Consider the following 15,493-nt stretch of genomic DNA (forward strand, 5'->3'; position numbering starts at 1 on the left):
ATACCCAGCAGCCCAGCCCCCAATGCTACAAGTCCCAGCATATCCTGCAGCTCAGCCCCCAACGCTACAAGTCCCAGCAGCCCAGCATCCAAAGCTACAAGTCCCAGCATACCCTGCAGCCCAGCCCCTAATGCTACAAGTCCCAGCAGCCCAGCCTCCAAAGCTACAAGTCCCAGCATACCCTGCAGCCAGTCCTCCAATGCTAGAAGTCCCAGCATACCCAGCAGCCCAGCCTCCAATGCTACAAGTCCCAGCATACCCTGCAGCCCAGCCTCCAATGCTACAAGTCCCAGCATACCCTGCAGCCCAGCCTCCAATGCTACACATCCCAGCAGCCCAGTTTCCAATGCTACAAGTCCCAGCATACCCTGCAGCCATCCTCCAATGCTACAAGTCCCAGCATAGCCTGCAGCCATCCTCCAAAACTACAAGTCCCAGCATACCCTGCAGCCCATCCTCCAACGCTACAAGTCCCAGCATACCTTGCAGCCCAGCCTCCTATGCTACAAGTCCCAGCATACCCTGCAGCCCAGCCTCCAATGCTACAAGACCCAGCATACCCAGCAGCCCAGTCTCCAATGCTACAGGTCCCAGTATACCCTGCAGCCCAGCCTCCAACGCTACAAGTCCCAGGCCCAGCATACCCTGCAGCCTAGCCTCCAATGCTTCAAGTCCCAGAATACCCTGCAGCTTAGCCTCCAATGCTAAAAGTCCCAGAATACCCTGCAGCCCAGGCTCCAAGGTTACGAGTCCCAGCATACCCTGCAGCCCAGTCTCCAACGCTACAAGTCCCAGCATAGTCTGAAGTCCAGTTTCCAATGCTACATGTCCCAGCATACCCTGCAGCCCAGAATCCAATGCTAGAAGTCCCAGCAGCCCAGCCTCCAATGCTACAAGTCCCAGCATACCCAGCAGCCCAGCCTCCAATGCTACAAGTCCCAGCATACCCTGCAGCCCATCCTCCAATGCTACAAGTCCCAGCATACCTTGCAGCCCAGCCTCCAATGCTACAAGTCCCAGCATACCTTGCAGCCCAGCCTCCAATGCTACAAGTCCCAGCAGCCCAGTTTCCAATGCTACAAGTCCCAGCATACCCTGCAGCCATCCTCCAATGCTACAAGTCCCAGCATACCCTGCAGCCATCCTCCAATGCTACAAGTCCCAGCATATCCTGCAGCCCATCCTCCAACGCTACAAGTCCCAGCATACCCAGCAGCCCAGCCTCCAATGCTACATGTCCCAGCATACCTTGCAGCCCAGCCTCCAACGCTACAAGTCCCAGCATACCCTGCAGCCCATCCTTCAAAGTTACAAGACCCAGCATACCCAGCAGCCCAGCCTCCAACGCTACAAGACCCAGCATACCCAGCAGCCCAGTCTCCAATGCCACAGGCCCCAGCATACCCTGCAGCCCAGCCTCCAACGCTACAAGTCCCAGGCCCAGCATACCCTGCAGCCTAGCCTCCAATGCTTCAAGTCCCAGAATACACTGCAGCTTAGCCTCCAATGCTAAAAGTCCCAGAATACCCTGCAGCCCAGGCTCCAAGGTTACGAGTCCCAGCATACCCTGCAGCCCAGTCTCCAACGCTACAAGTACCAGCATAGTCCGAAGATCAGTTTCCAATGCTACACGTCCCAGCATGCCCTGCTGCCCTGTCTCCAATGCTACAAGTCCCAAGATACCATGCAGCCCGGCCTCCAACACTACAAGTCCCAGCACACCCTGCAGCCCATCCTCCAATGCTACAAGTCCCAGCATACCCTGCAGCCCATCCTCCAACAACACATATCTCAGCATACCCTGCAGCCCAGCCTCTAATGTTACAAGTCTTCGCATACCCTGGAGCCCAACCTCCAGCACTACAAATTCAAGTATATTATGTAATTCAGCCCCCTACACTACAAATCCCAGCATACCCTGCAATCTGGCTTCTTGCACTACAAATCCCATTTTACTGTTTAGCTCAGCCACCTGCACGTCAGTCTAGTCTCCTGCACTACTAGTCCCAGCACACCCTGCTGTCTTACACTACAAGTCCCAGCATCCCTTGTGGCCAAACACAATAGCCTTCACACTATTGTTCTTATAGTCCACTGCCATTATCATTCAGCACAGATTGATGGAATTGCATTGTGTATGGGTGATTGGCATCGCATTCCTGCAGTCGCTCTGAATATAGAACAACGGTTGGCTAGCAAAAGTGTTGATCGCTATTGAATGACAATTAGTGCCAGACACCATAAAATAGCAATGAAATGTCGGTTCATCAACTCTCGCCATTTAGATCACAGCATTGTATGGATTTTTCTAAAGTTCATCAACACTTTTTGTGGCCTATAAAAGGAAACATTTCTGAAGCATTGGCTGAGAATTGTTGCATTTGTTGTGGTTGGAAGTGTGCCTCTGGTGTCTGGGAGGACAGTCAGCTCTCTCTCAGCCATGGGAGTACCTCTGTTATGTACAGGTCATCTAGGTGGACCTTACTGTGCCTGATGTGACTGAAGAAGGCATTGGCTGAGAATTGTTGTGACTGGAAGTGTGCCTCTAGTGTCTGGGAGGACAGTCAGCTCTCTCTCAGCCATGGGAGTACCTCTGTTATGTACAGGTCATCTAGGTGGACCTTACTGTGCCTGATGTGACTGAAGAAGGCATTGGCTGAGAATTGTTGTGACTGGAAGTGTGCCTCTAGTGTCTGGGAGGACAGTCAGCTCTCTCTCAGCCATGGGAGTACCTCTGTTATATACAAGTCATGTAGCTGACGTGACTGAAGAAGGCATTGGCTGAGAATTGTTGTGACTGCAATTGTGCCCCTAGTGTCTGGTAGGACAATCACCTCGCTCAGCCATGGGAGTACCTCTGTTATGTACAGGTCATCTAGGTGGGCCTTATGCCTGATGTGACTGAAGAAGGCATTGGCTGAGAATTGTTGTGACTGGAAGGGTGCCCCTAGTGTCTGGTAGGACAATCACCTCGCTCAGCCATGGGAGTACCTCTGTTATGTACAGGTCATCTAGGTGGACCTTACCTTGCCTGATGTGACTGAAGAAGGCATTGGCTGAGAACTGTTGTGACTGGAAGTGTGCCCCTAGTGTCTGGGAGGACAGTCAGCTCTCTGTCAGCAATGGGAGTACCTCTATCATATACAGATCATGTAGCTGATGTGACTGAAGAAGGCATTGGATGAGAATTGTTGTGTCTGTTGTGGTTGGAAGTGTGCCCCTAGTGTCTGGGAGGACAGTCAGCTCTCTCTCAGCCATGGGAGTACCTCTATTATATACAGATCATGTAGCTGATGTGACTGAAGAAGGTATTGGATGAGAATTGTTGTGTCTGTTGTGGTTGGAAGTGTGCCCCTAGTGTCTGGGAAGACAGTCAGCTCTCTCTCAGCCATGGGAGTACCTCTGTTATATACAGGTCATCTATGTTGACCTTACTGTGCCTGATGTGACTGAAGAAGGCATTGGCTGAGAATTGTTGTGACTTGAAGCGTGCCCCTAGTGTCTGGTAGGACAATCACCTCTCTCTGAGTCATGGGAGTACCTCTGTTATATACAGGTCATGCAGGTGGACCTTACCTTGCCTGCCCCGCAGGGGGTCGCCCCGCTCCTCACAGACGCGCAGCCTCCGGAGGGCGTCACTCAGGGCAGCGCGCAGCACCTGCATCTCGTCCTCCTGTAACTGTAGCCTCTGCTCCAGGTTGGAGATGCGATCGTCGGTATCCATGGCGCTGGGGCCCGACAAGCCATCATCTAGGGTGCAATCTGGAGATTAGAGACAGCGGGGTGTCTGGAGGGCTCGTCGTCTATAGATAGATATAGATATATATACACCGCCCCTCCCCCAGCAGCAGCCAGAGACTGGGGGGTACCAGGCTGTACCACCCTGGCCGGCTCCCAGCCGCAGCCTGTCACACGGAGCACCCACCCTCCCATCCATCCATCCCTGCTGCCTGTACTCACCATTGCAATACTGCAGCAGCGAGCTGGTGTCATAGACAGAGCTGCCCCCAGCCCCCGATTCTGACATTCCGGCCGTCGTCTTCTGTGACACGATGTTCCCTGGCGATGCCTGTATTGTATCTCCTTTTTTTTTTTTTTTTTTTCTTGGCTCCTTTCTCTCCCTCTGTTCTCACATCCCTCCTTCTCTATCTGGTCACCATGGTAACTGCTTCCTGCAGCATCTTCTACTGTGCTGCTACCCCCAATTCCGTCACTGCAGACCACGCCTCCGTGTGCATATATAATGTGTACATCACATGTGTGCAATCATCACGCCTCTCTGTGCTATATCATCAATAGCCCGTGTGTGTCATTCTCACGCTTCTGTGTGCATGTATCTCACACGTGTGTGTGTGTGTGCATCATGCCTCTTTCTGCATGCATAATATATACCTGCCATGTGTCTTTGTTATGCCTTTCTTTACATCGCTCACACATGTGAATACTTTATGTACATTTATACTTTTCACATTTATATGTGTATATACTGTAAAATATACAGCTCACACATGTAATCATCATTCCACTAAATGTCTATACAATGTATACCTTACTTTGTGTGCATATGTAATGTAAACAGTAAACGTGTATATTAATCACACCTATGTGTGCCTACATATTATATACTGTACATGTGTATACTCATAATGTATTTGTGTGCCTATATAATATATGCTTTACATGTGTATACTCATCCTGCCTTTGTGTGCCTATATAATATATGCTGTATATGTGTATACTCATCATGTCTTTGTGTGCCTATATAATATATGCTGTATATGTGTATACTCATCACGCATTTGTGTGCCTATATAATATATGCTTTACATGTGTATACTCATCACGCCTTTGTGTGCCTATATAATATATGCTGTATATGTGTATACTCATCATGTCTTTGTGTGCCTATATAATATATGCTGTATATGTGTATACTCATCATGCCTTTGTGTGCAGATATAATATATGCTGTACATGTGTATACTCATCACGCCTTTGTGTGCCTATATAATATATGCTTTACCTGTGTATACTCATCATGTCTTTGTGTGCCTATATAATATATGCTGTATATGTGTATACTCATCATGTCTTTGTGTGCCTATATAATATATGCTGTATATGTGTATACTCATCACGCATTTGTGTGCCTATATACGGTAATATATGCTTTACCTGTGTATACTCATCATGTCTTTGTGTGCCTATATAATATATGCTGTATATGTGTATACTCATTACGCCTTTGTGTGCCTATATATTATATGCTGTACATGTGTATACTCATCATGTCTTTGTGTGCCTATATAATATATGCTGTACATGTGTATACTCATCATGTCTTTGTGTGCCTATATAATATATGCTGTACATGTGTATACTCATCACGCCTTTGTGTGCCTATATAATATATGCTTTACATGTGTATACTCATCTCGCCTTTGTGTGTCTGTATATTATATGCTTTACATTGGCGCTTTGAGTCCGCCAGGAGAAAAGCGCGATATAAATGTTCTGTGTTTGTCTGTGTACATGTACAGTATACACGCATCACGCCTTTGTGCAGATATAAGATATGCTTTACATGTGTATACTCATTACATCTTTGTGTGCCTATATAATATATGCTTTACGTTTATATAGTCGTCACGCCTTTGGGTGCAGATATAATATATGCTTTAGATGTGTATACTCATCACACCTTTGTGTGTATATGTAATTAATTCATCCCTGTGCGCTTTTCTAACATATATATGAAAATAATTTCTGTGTGCATTGATAATGTATAGCTCACGTGTGGAATCACCACTAGCGATGGCCTGAACCTCCGATTTTCGGTTCGCAAACGTCCACGAAAGTTCGGTTCGCGCGAACTTTCGCGAACCGCAATAGACTTCAATGGGAAGGCGAACTTTGAAAACTAGAAACATTTATGCAGGCCACAAAAGTGATGGGAAAGATGTTTCAAGGGGTCTAACACCTGGAGGGGGGCATGGCGGAGTGGGATACATGCCAAAAGTCCCGGGGAAAAATCTGGATTGGACGCAAAGCAGCGTTTTAAGGGCAGAAATCACATTGAATGCTAAATTGCAGGCCTAACGTGCTTTAAAACATCTTGCATGGGTATACATCAATCAGGGAGTGTAATTAGAGTACTGCTTCACACTGACACACCAAACTCGCTGTGTAACGCACTGCAAACAGCCACTTGTGTAGTGACGGCCGTGCTGGACTGGTGTGCACCATGACGAGAGTGCAGGTGATGGCGGCTTTCCAGCCCATATGGTCGCCGGGCTGAGGTAGCTGAATGACAGTACAGTGACTGTCCAGCTGATCAAATTTGGTCTGTCCACAATGAAGCAACGACCTTATTATCTTGGGTGTAACACCCCGACACACTCATATAGCCGTCACTCATTGCTTCATTGTGATACGCAAGCCCCTTCACCGCGGCAAGGTAATGATCACGAAGAGGAATTGGCACATGTACATGCCCTATGTTTTGTTGTTGCAGCTGCAGTGCAGCCAGAAAAATTAGGCAGGCATGTACACGCACCAGAAAAATTATTATAGCGGCCTTAAAAATTCAGGAATCCACCTGGAGTCCTGGACCCTGTTGGTGGTGACGGAGAAGGCAGTCAACCGGCCTGCGGGCAGAGATGCTGTGTGGGGAGCGACTTAGTCTTGGGGCAGGCAGTCACATGGCGTGCAGGCAGAGATGCTGTGTGTGGGGACTGAATTAGTCTTCGGGCAGGCCTGAGCGTGCTTTGCAAACCAGGCATCCGTGGTCAGATGGACCCTTGACCCAACGCTGTGTGCCAGAGATGTTACCACTTGCCTTTCAACATCACGGTACAGTTTAGGTATCGCCTTTTTTGAGAAAAAATTGCGGCCTGGTATCTTCCACTGCGGTGTGTGACTTTGCTTTTGTGTGCTGCTTTTCCTCAGGTGGTCATTCCATTGCAGTTTTTGCTTTGTAATCATGTGCCTTCGTAAGGTAGTTGTCCCTACACGGGTCTTGGTCTTTCCACGGCTCAATTTTCGGTGGCAGAGAGTACAAATGGCATTACTCTCATCTGAGGCAGACACACACACAAATTTCCACACCGCTGAGCCATGGGGTGATAGCACTTTGGTGGTGGCGGCCGACTAAGTGTTAAGTGGCGTGCCAGAATCAGAGCAGGAGGAGGAAGATATGTCACGCTTCCATGCGGAAGCTGAGGAAGATGAGGTGTTCTGTGTTAAATAGTCAACTACGTCCGGACAATATTGGGGGTTGATGGCACGTGCCTTCTTCTGAATACTGTACTTTGGTCGAGGGCCGCACGAAATCACGACAGCGCAACCTCGAACAGACCTGCCAGGTGGCCTGCCTCTGCCTTTTGTTTTGTCCATATTGGGGGGGATGAAGTGAAAGGTATGCACTGACTTGACTAATACAATGTGCAGTCACACAGGTGCACCTGTCACACACAGACAGGTACCGGACAGGCAGTGTGACACTGCGTGCGCTCACGTAGGTAGGTGGGTGCACAGTGAACAACAGGTAGGTATATGCAGTGAGGATGATCAGTGGAAGGCAGCGCTGAGGGGTGGATCGGGACTCCCTTTGACGTCGCAACCTGACCTAACGCACGTTTCACGGCTTTTGAAACAGCTGATTCTTCAGAGGCAGAGGCAGGAAAAAAAACAAATCCAAATCACGCCAGTGGAAAATGACCACCGCTATTTACTTGTTATCGCGGTGCTCATTGCGTTAGGCAAAATGGCTGCGATCCACTTTTTGTAATTAAAAGCTGCATTTTTTGACTTTGCATGTAATTAGGAGCTTTAAATCCTGCATTGTATTTTGTATTTTTTGTTGCTATTTATACCGGTATAATTCTATTTTCCCTGTTACTCTCCTCCCTGCATTCTCTGTCGTCGTTTGCCTCATCTCCTCTCATCCGCTGGTCTCATGGGTGGAGGAGCTGCTTTGCCTGGCACTGCTCCCCCCTCCCCCATTCCTTCTCCTGGCACCCCATTAACATTTCATGTGCCAGATTATTCCGTGTTGTGTGCAAGAAAACAGGTCCAGAGTCATATAAACCGCTCTGTGATGAGAGGGACACAGATGTGTGATGAGAGTAAATCATGAAGAATCTTATTTCCAGGACCGGTTCTAGACTTGTTGCTGCACGAGACAAACTTGTGAGGATGCGCCGCCCTCCCCCCCCCCCCCCTTATCCCGATTTGGAATGATCGCAAAGCACCCGACAATTTGCACCACGCCTTGAAGCTGCGGTGCAACCCTTCCCCCCCCCAAAAAAAAAAAACTACCCCGAGTATAGGTAGGTTGGTAGTCAGGTATAGGTGCCCCCTGTATAGGAAGCCAGGTATAGGTGCCCCCTGTATAGGAAGCCAGGTATAGATTCCCCCAGTTTAGACACCTGATCTGCTGCATGCTTGTTCAGGGGCCTTTGCCAAAAGTATTGGAGGCAGAGGATCAGCAGGACTGCCAGGCATCTGGTATTGCATAAAAGGAAATAAATATGGCAGCCCCTATATTCCTCTCACTTCAGTTATCCTTTAAGAGGATACAGAGGCATGTTCTGTGCACAATCACATGCCTCTGTACCTCTTTATTACCACTGCTAGCCCCCCCCCCTCCCCCGGGGTCTGCTGTGCCCCCCTGCAGCAGGCCTGCGGAGGGACTAGCAGTGGCAATAGAGAGGCACAGAGGCATGTGATTGTGCATAGAACATGCCTCTGTATCCTCTTAAGATTTAAAAAAAAACACCTTGGGTTCTCTTTAACTTTCATTCACGTTTTTTATTATGAATGGACATGGCCCCTGATCGGGGTCATGTCCATTCATTGACCACCTTAGCAGTAATGACGAGCTCAGCTAGTCCATCTCTGTCGTGGTGGATTGCTCAGCCCCTGGAGGGTCTTTCTGCACCAAATTTTCAGAGGGGGTGTAGCTAGCACTTGGCTACCTACATCACTTTCCGATTGCCGCCGGCCCGCTCTGATCCCCCCGATTGCCGCTGTTTTTGCTTACCCCCCCCCCCCAGAGTCCGCACTGGTGCAGCCTCTCCATAGACTCCAGGGGTCGCTATGGCGGCGTTCGGAACTGCGCATGACGTCAGACGTCATGTCCGATCGTCGCCATAGCAACGCCTGAAGCTATGGCGGAAGTCTCGGCCATCGCGGGATCTCGGCCAGGTAAATAACGCGAGCGGAGGGGGGGGGGGGGGGGGGACACAGTGCCAGGGGACTTGGGGGGAGAGTGTAGCTAGCCTAGTTCTAGCTACACTAAAAAAAATTACCTTTAAAAAAAAAAAGCCACCCGTGGCCGCATGGCTGCAATAATTGTAGTGCCAGGGTGGTTAAAGGCCCTGTGATTGGTTTGGGGAAATATTGCATGTGCGCGCACCTGCCGCTTAAATACAGTACGCGGATACGCGTCCAGTTAAGGGGCCCATACACCTAACGATTTTCCCGCCGATATACGGCCGATTCGATCACAGTGATCGAATCGGCTGTGAAATCGCCGCGCACACCGCTGACAGAACGATCGATTTCCATCCGAAATCGATCGTTCCCGTCGATCCGTCCGTGCGGAAGATTTCTCTCGATCGCCAGCGGGTCGGGAGTGCGTCGATAGCGGCGTTCAAATGCCCGACGACCGACGCAATACAGCTGCAATACATTACCTTTTCCGCCGGCGCAACTCCTGTCGTCCCCGCTGTCTTCTTTCCGCGCTGGGTTCCGGACCGTTTCTGCAGCTACACAGAACTTCCTGTCCCGCTAGGAAGTTTAAACAGTAGAGCGCCCTCTACTGTTTAAACTTCCCCTGGACAGGAAGTTCAGTAGCTGCAGGAACGGTCCGGAGCCCGGAGCGGAGAAGAAGACAGGGGGACGCGCCGGCGGAACAGGTAATGTATGCAGGGGGGGGGGGGCGGCAGCAGCGGCAGCTCCACAGATTGTGGTCGGTCTCAGGCTGAAATCGATTCACAATCTGTTTGCAGTAAAGTCAGCCATACGATCCCTCTCTGATCAGATTCGATCAGAGGGGGATCTATCTGTTGGTCGAATCTAATGGCAAATCGACCAGTGTATGGCTACCTTTAGACTTGAGCAGTCACAACCTCTGCATCCCCTATTGCTACGCCCCTGCACTTTTGCTGGAAAAACGCTAGTGTTGGGCGAACACCTAGATGTTTGGGTTCGCGAACGTTCGCCGAACATCGCCGCGATGTTCGGGTGTTCGCGCCGAACTCCGAACATAATGGAAGTCAATGGGGACCCGAACTTTCGTGCTTTGTAAAGCTTCCTTACATGCTACATACCCCAAATTAGCAGGGTATGTGCACCTTGGGAGTGGGTACAAGAGGAAAAAAAATATTTGAAAAAGAGCTTATAGTTTTTGAGAAAATTGATTGTAAAGTTTCAAAGGAAAAACTGTCTTTTAAATGTGGAAAATGTCATGTTTCTTTGCACAGGTAACATGCTTTTTGTCGCCATGCAGTCATAAATGTAATACAGAGAAGAGGTTCCAGGAAAAGGGACCGGTAACGCTAACCCAGCAGCAGCAGCACACGTGATGGAACAGGAGCAGGCGCAGGAGGAGAAGGCCATGCTTTTTAAGACACAACAACCCAGGCCTTGCATGAGGACAAGAAGCGTGCGGATAGCATGCTTTTTACCGCCATGCAGTCATAAATGTAATAAAGATAAGAGGTTCAATAAACAGGGACCGGGCGTCAACGCTAACCCAGCAGCAGCAGACGTGATGGAACAGGAGGAGGCGCAGGAGGAGAAGGCCACGCTTTCTGGTGCAACTCAGGCCTTGCATGAGGACAAAAAAATGTGTGCGCAAAGCAATGCAATGAGTAGTTTTCAGGACACAATGGGCTATTTGGAGGAGCTATTCCCACCCCCACAATCTTCTACCTGTGAAAGGTCAATGGAACAGCCACAAATGTTGTGCCCGGATTCACAACCTTTTTCTGTGGAAAATGCACCTCGCACTGAAATGCAAGGCGAGGCCGAGGATGAACATGACGTCAACAACTCAACATGACGCAAAATGGGGGCGGAACAGAAAGCTGCTTTCAATGTTTTGAAGGCCTTAATTGCCTCCGGTGGCCAGTTAGATGCATCATTCATCACACCCAAATCCCAGAGCAATGTGTGCAGGAATTTGAATCTCAGGAGGTGTACCGAGATCATCTGGACAAGTGACCAAGTGACAAAGTGACCAGTGACAAAGTGACAAAATGACAAAGTGAGAAGTGACAAGTGACAAAATGACAAAGTGAGAAGTGACAAGTGACAAAATGACAAAGTGACAACTGACAAAGTGACAAAATGACAAAGTGACCAGTGACAAAGTGACAACTGAGAGGTTGTTCTGGGGAGCTCCACTGCACTCAGTCGCATATGAGGAGAGGTCTCGTCGGGACTGCTGATCCTCCTCAGCTTGCTCAAAGCCTTGAGGGTTCCTGAAGATCCTCTGCTTGGAGTTCGCCGGGGTTCAGCTTGGTGTCGGGGTTGGCGGCGTCCTCCTCACTCCAACGTGGCAGATCTTCTGTTGAAGGAAAAAAAAACAAACATTGTTAAAAGTCCAGTACCGCTTCTGAAGGACTCACCAAGAGATGCAGGAGCGCTTCAATCTAGCGCACCATCGCTCGCTGGGTGATGTCCCTGCCTACGCGCTGGAATTCTACGCTGCACATGCTAGCACGCTTTTGCGCAGTGCCGAGGCGCATTCCAGCAGCTAGTAGCTACCAAGCTTCTGTGGATCTGATTGGGCCACCATGTTGGATCTCTGCCAAGTCCTCCAAAATTTTGAGCAATCCACGTTGCGTGACTGAGCAGTGACAACTCTACAGTCAGCATTATAATACCACTGCTGTGTTTACTGAAGAAATCAATGTTGAAGATGGAAACCGCTGGCATGATGCAAGTGGGGGATTCTGAAGATGAAAACGATCAGCGTGATGATACCAACATCAGGCAACCTGCCTCAGGAAACGCTGGTCCCAGCTATGACAAAGAACAGGACGAGGAACAGCTGGAGTTGGAGCAGGAAGTGGATGCCCCCACTGCCGAGGGACAGAGCGGTGCACGTTGGACTTCCACAATTTAGCGGGAAAGGACAGCAGAAGAGGAAGAAAGTGATGCTGGTGACGAATATGGTGCATCACAACAATCACAACGCTTACAAGAACATGAAGACAGAGGAGTCTGGCAGGACTCTCTGGCACACATGGCTCAATTCATGCTAGACTGCATTGAACGCGGCCCGCGCATTATTCACTATTCATTATTATTCATTATTCTGGAATCTGGACAACACCAATTACTGGGTTTATACCCAGTTTATACAAACACAATGTTAAAAAACTGATTGAAGAAAGTGTCAGACAGGTCAAAAATGGAACAATTCCAGCAGGCCCTTGATGATGGAGACTTTAGAGAGGAGATTGACATCCTCCTCCTTCTCTAGCCAGTTGTACGCCGACAGACTGACTTCAGCAAACCCAGGAGGACCAGGAGGGCAGCAAAGAACACAAGCTGCTGCTAGTGCCGAAAAGGGAATGGTATTGGCAGTGTCCTTGGAGTGGGAACATTTTCTGACACCCATGCAGCAGCCCACAGAACAGCAATCGGGCAGTTCCACGTCCTCCAACACCAATCGCCTGGAGAAGATGGTCAAGGTCCAGGACTACATGTCAGATGGCGTAGCTTTGTTGAACAATCCATCTGCAGACAGACGGTGAGTGTGACAGGCAGCACAGAAGGACCATGGCAACTCACTCATAGTACCAAAGTTTGATAGTGCTGCCCAAAAAATTATATGGATCCGTGGACCCGGGCACTGCGGGCAGTACTGGGAAGTGGGAGCACAGATTTTAGTACCTAAACACACGATACAACATGTTTTCCGGGGTCGGACTTTGAGGCACATACAGATGGTCCCGATCATCATCCTCATCATACAACTCTTCTCCTGAGTCTGACCCACCCACCACCTCTGCCACCCCAACATCCCCAGACACAGACCCCTCATCGTCCTCAACATTAACTTGGGATGCTGGCCTGAGCCAGACCTCCTCCTCCACATCAGGCCCCATCATCTCCTCAATGGCAGCCCTCATTAATCGTTCTGGCGACGGACCGATGGACACAACATTCTCCTCCGGAGAGGGCTGCTGCTGACCACTGGCTGCTGGGGTGGATGTTATAGCTTGCGTGGGGCGTTGGCTGTTGCTGTTGTTGGGAGTGCTGCTCACAGCGGAGGTCTCTGAGGAACTCATGGTGAGCTCATATAGTGGTTGGCGGTGAGTGGAGTATTACTGATCCCAGCAATATACAGACTGACTGGCAGAGTACGCAATGCTATATAGTCTGGCTGAGCGGTGTACACAGAGTGTCAGTAAACAATGGTATATAGTCTGGCTGAGCGGTGTACACAGAGTGGCAGTAAACACAATGCTATATATAGCGTGGCTGAGCGAGGTGCACAGTGGCAGTACACACAATGCTATATAGTCAGGCTAAGCCGTGTACACAGAGTGTCAGAAAACACAATGCTATATATAGCGTGGCTGAGCAAGGTGCACAGTGGCAGTACACACAATGCTATATAGTCTGGCTGAGCCGTGTACACAGAGTGGCAGTAAACACAATGCTATATATAGCGTGGCTGAGCGAGGTACACAGTGGCAGTACACACAATGCTATATAGTCAGGCTAAGCCGTGTACACAGAGTGTCAGAAAACACAATGCTATATATAGCGTGGCTGAGCGAGGTACACAGTGGCAGTAAACAATGCTATATATAGTGTGGCTAAGCGAGCGGTGTACTACTGTTCCCAGCAGCGACACACAATGACTGGGGGGGACCCTGGCTAGCGTGGCTGGAGAGCGAACTACCCTGCCTGCCTACCCAAAGCTAAACCCACAGACAAATGGCGGAGATATGACGTGGTTCGGGTATTTATTTACCCGAACCACGTGACCGTTCGGCCAATCAGAGCGCGTTCGGGCCCGAACCACGTGACCCGTTCGGCCAATCACAGCGCTAGCCGAACGTTCGGGGAACGTTCGGCCATGCGCTCTTAGTTCGGCCATGTGGCCGAACGGTTTGGCCGAGCACCGTCAGGTGTTCGGCCGAACTCGAACATCACCCGAACAGGGTGATGTTCTGCAGAACCCGAACAGTGGCGAACACTGTTCGCCCAACACTAAAAAACGCTCACAAAATCGATGTTCTAAGCGCTTTTAAAGCGTTTCGTGATTTTTGTATACCTTGCATTGAAGCGCAAACGCTCAGAAAATGGTGAAGGAGGCACGTTTGCGATTGGAAAGAAAGCTCTGCGCTCATGTGAGAACACTCACATAGGATTTCATTACAAAATCGATTTTAGGCTTTGTCCACATTATAAATCGCCAGCGCTATCACAAGCGCTGAGCGATTTATACTGTGAGTTTTACAGCGCTTTTTGCTTAAAAAAAGCACTTTTCTAAGTGCTTTTGCCCAGCGATGATTTTTTTCACTTCCGGACGTTAGTCAGGAAGTAAACTCTTTAACCCGGAAATGAATAAATACAATGCAATTATTCATAAAAGCGCTCGGGAAATCGCTATACAAAGCGCCTTTTCAATCGTTTCACGGTTTTCCTATACCTTCCATTGAGCCAAAGTGCGCAGAAAATGGTACATGTATCGCGTTTGCGATTTCAATAAAATCGAAACGCTTACACTATCATAGGAAATCGGTGCACAAGCGCTATCGCCAGCGCTTAAAATAATCAGAAAACGCTGATAGTGTGAAGAAGCCCTTAGAGCAGTTTTAAACACACTACACAAGAAAAGATAACGCTCATAGTGCGAATGGGCCCTTATAGGTAAGATTCCTCTATTGTCAGTCTGCTTGTAAGTCAAATACAATTCTGAAAACGGGCACTAGAGGCAACAGAGAGCCATATTCTGTCTGTACAATGGGCCTCTGCCTCAGCAAGTTGAGTTTGCACCAATCCGAATGAATGAATCTTGGCATACACTGTATAGTTAGTGGTAGAATAGGTAAATGATCAATAGCTTTATCCTTGTGATACTGATCATTTTACCTGAACTGTCAACTCTAATTCTGCATTAGTGAGACATGATTGGTCCATTTTTAAACTACATAAATTGGTATACAAAATTTGCATAATCCCTGCCTCAACTTGGATTATTGCGGATCTCATTGACTATCCCTACCGCTGCCCAGCGCAGTATTACACTTTGGCATTACTTACCTGCTACAAGCCCAGCAAATGCACTGGAGCAGCTGACAATCAGAACACAAGAACTGAGAGGGATAGGGAGGCAGCCATATTTATTTCCTTTTAAACAATGCAGATTGCCTGGCTTTTATTATTATAATTATTTATTTATATAGTGCCAACATATTCCGCAGCGCTTTACAAAACACAGTAAGACAACACAGTAAGCTGA

General features: G+C 48.8%; 3 protein-coding genes across 23 annotated transcripts in view; 1 reads left to right on the forward strand and 2 right to left on the reverse strand.

Moving 5' to 3' along the window:
* The window catches only part of EML2 (EMAP like 2), a 56,220-nt gene extending 52,050 nt beyond the window's left edge, over positions 1-4,170 (reverse strand). The window contains exons 1-2 of one of the 3 annotated variants that reach the window (XM_068250101.1): positions 3,961-4,170; positions 3,577-3,750 (exon numbers count right to left, since the gene is read on the reverse strand). In XM_068250101.1, coding sequence (XP_068106202.1) covers positions 3,577-3,750; positions 3,961-4,027 — 241 coding nt within the window. In that variant the 5' untranslated portion in view covers positions 4,028-4,170. Of the gene's footprint in view, positions 1-3,576; positions 3,763-3,960 lie in introns of all 3 variants that reach the window. The other 2 variants (XM_068250099.1, XM_068250102.1) reach the window with 2 other exon arrangements.
* GIPR (gastric inhibitory polypeptide receptor) overlaps positions 1-15,493 on the forward strand; it is a 309,157-nt gene that overhangs the window by 194,053 nt on the left and 99,611 nt on the right. The gene's annotated exons all lie outside the window — the stretch shown is intronic.
* Positions 1-15,493, reverse strand: part of GPR4 (G protein-coupled receptor 4) — a 228,422-nt gene that overhangs the window by 123,367 nt on the left and 89,562 nt on the right. The gene's annotated exons all lie outside the window — the stretch shown is intronic.

The sequence above is a fragment of the Hyperolius riggenbachi genome, chromosome 8, assembly GCF_040937935.1.
Source record: "Hyperolius riggenbachi isolate aHypRig1 chromosome 8, aHypRig1.pri, whole genome shotgun sequence".
Lineage (NCBI taxonomy): Eukaryota > Metazoa > Chordata > Amphibia > Anura > Hyperoliidae > Hyperolius > Hyperolius riggenbachi.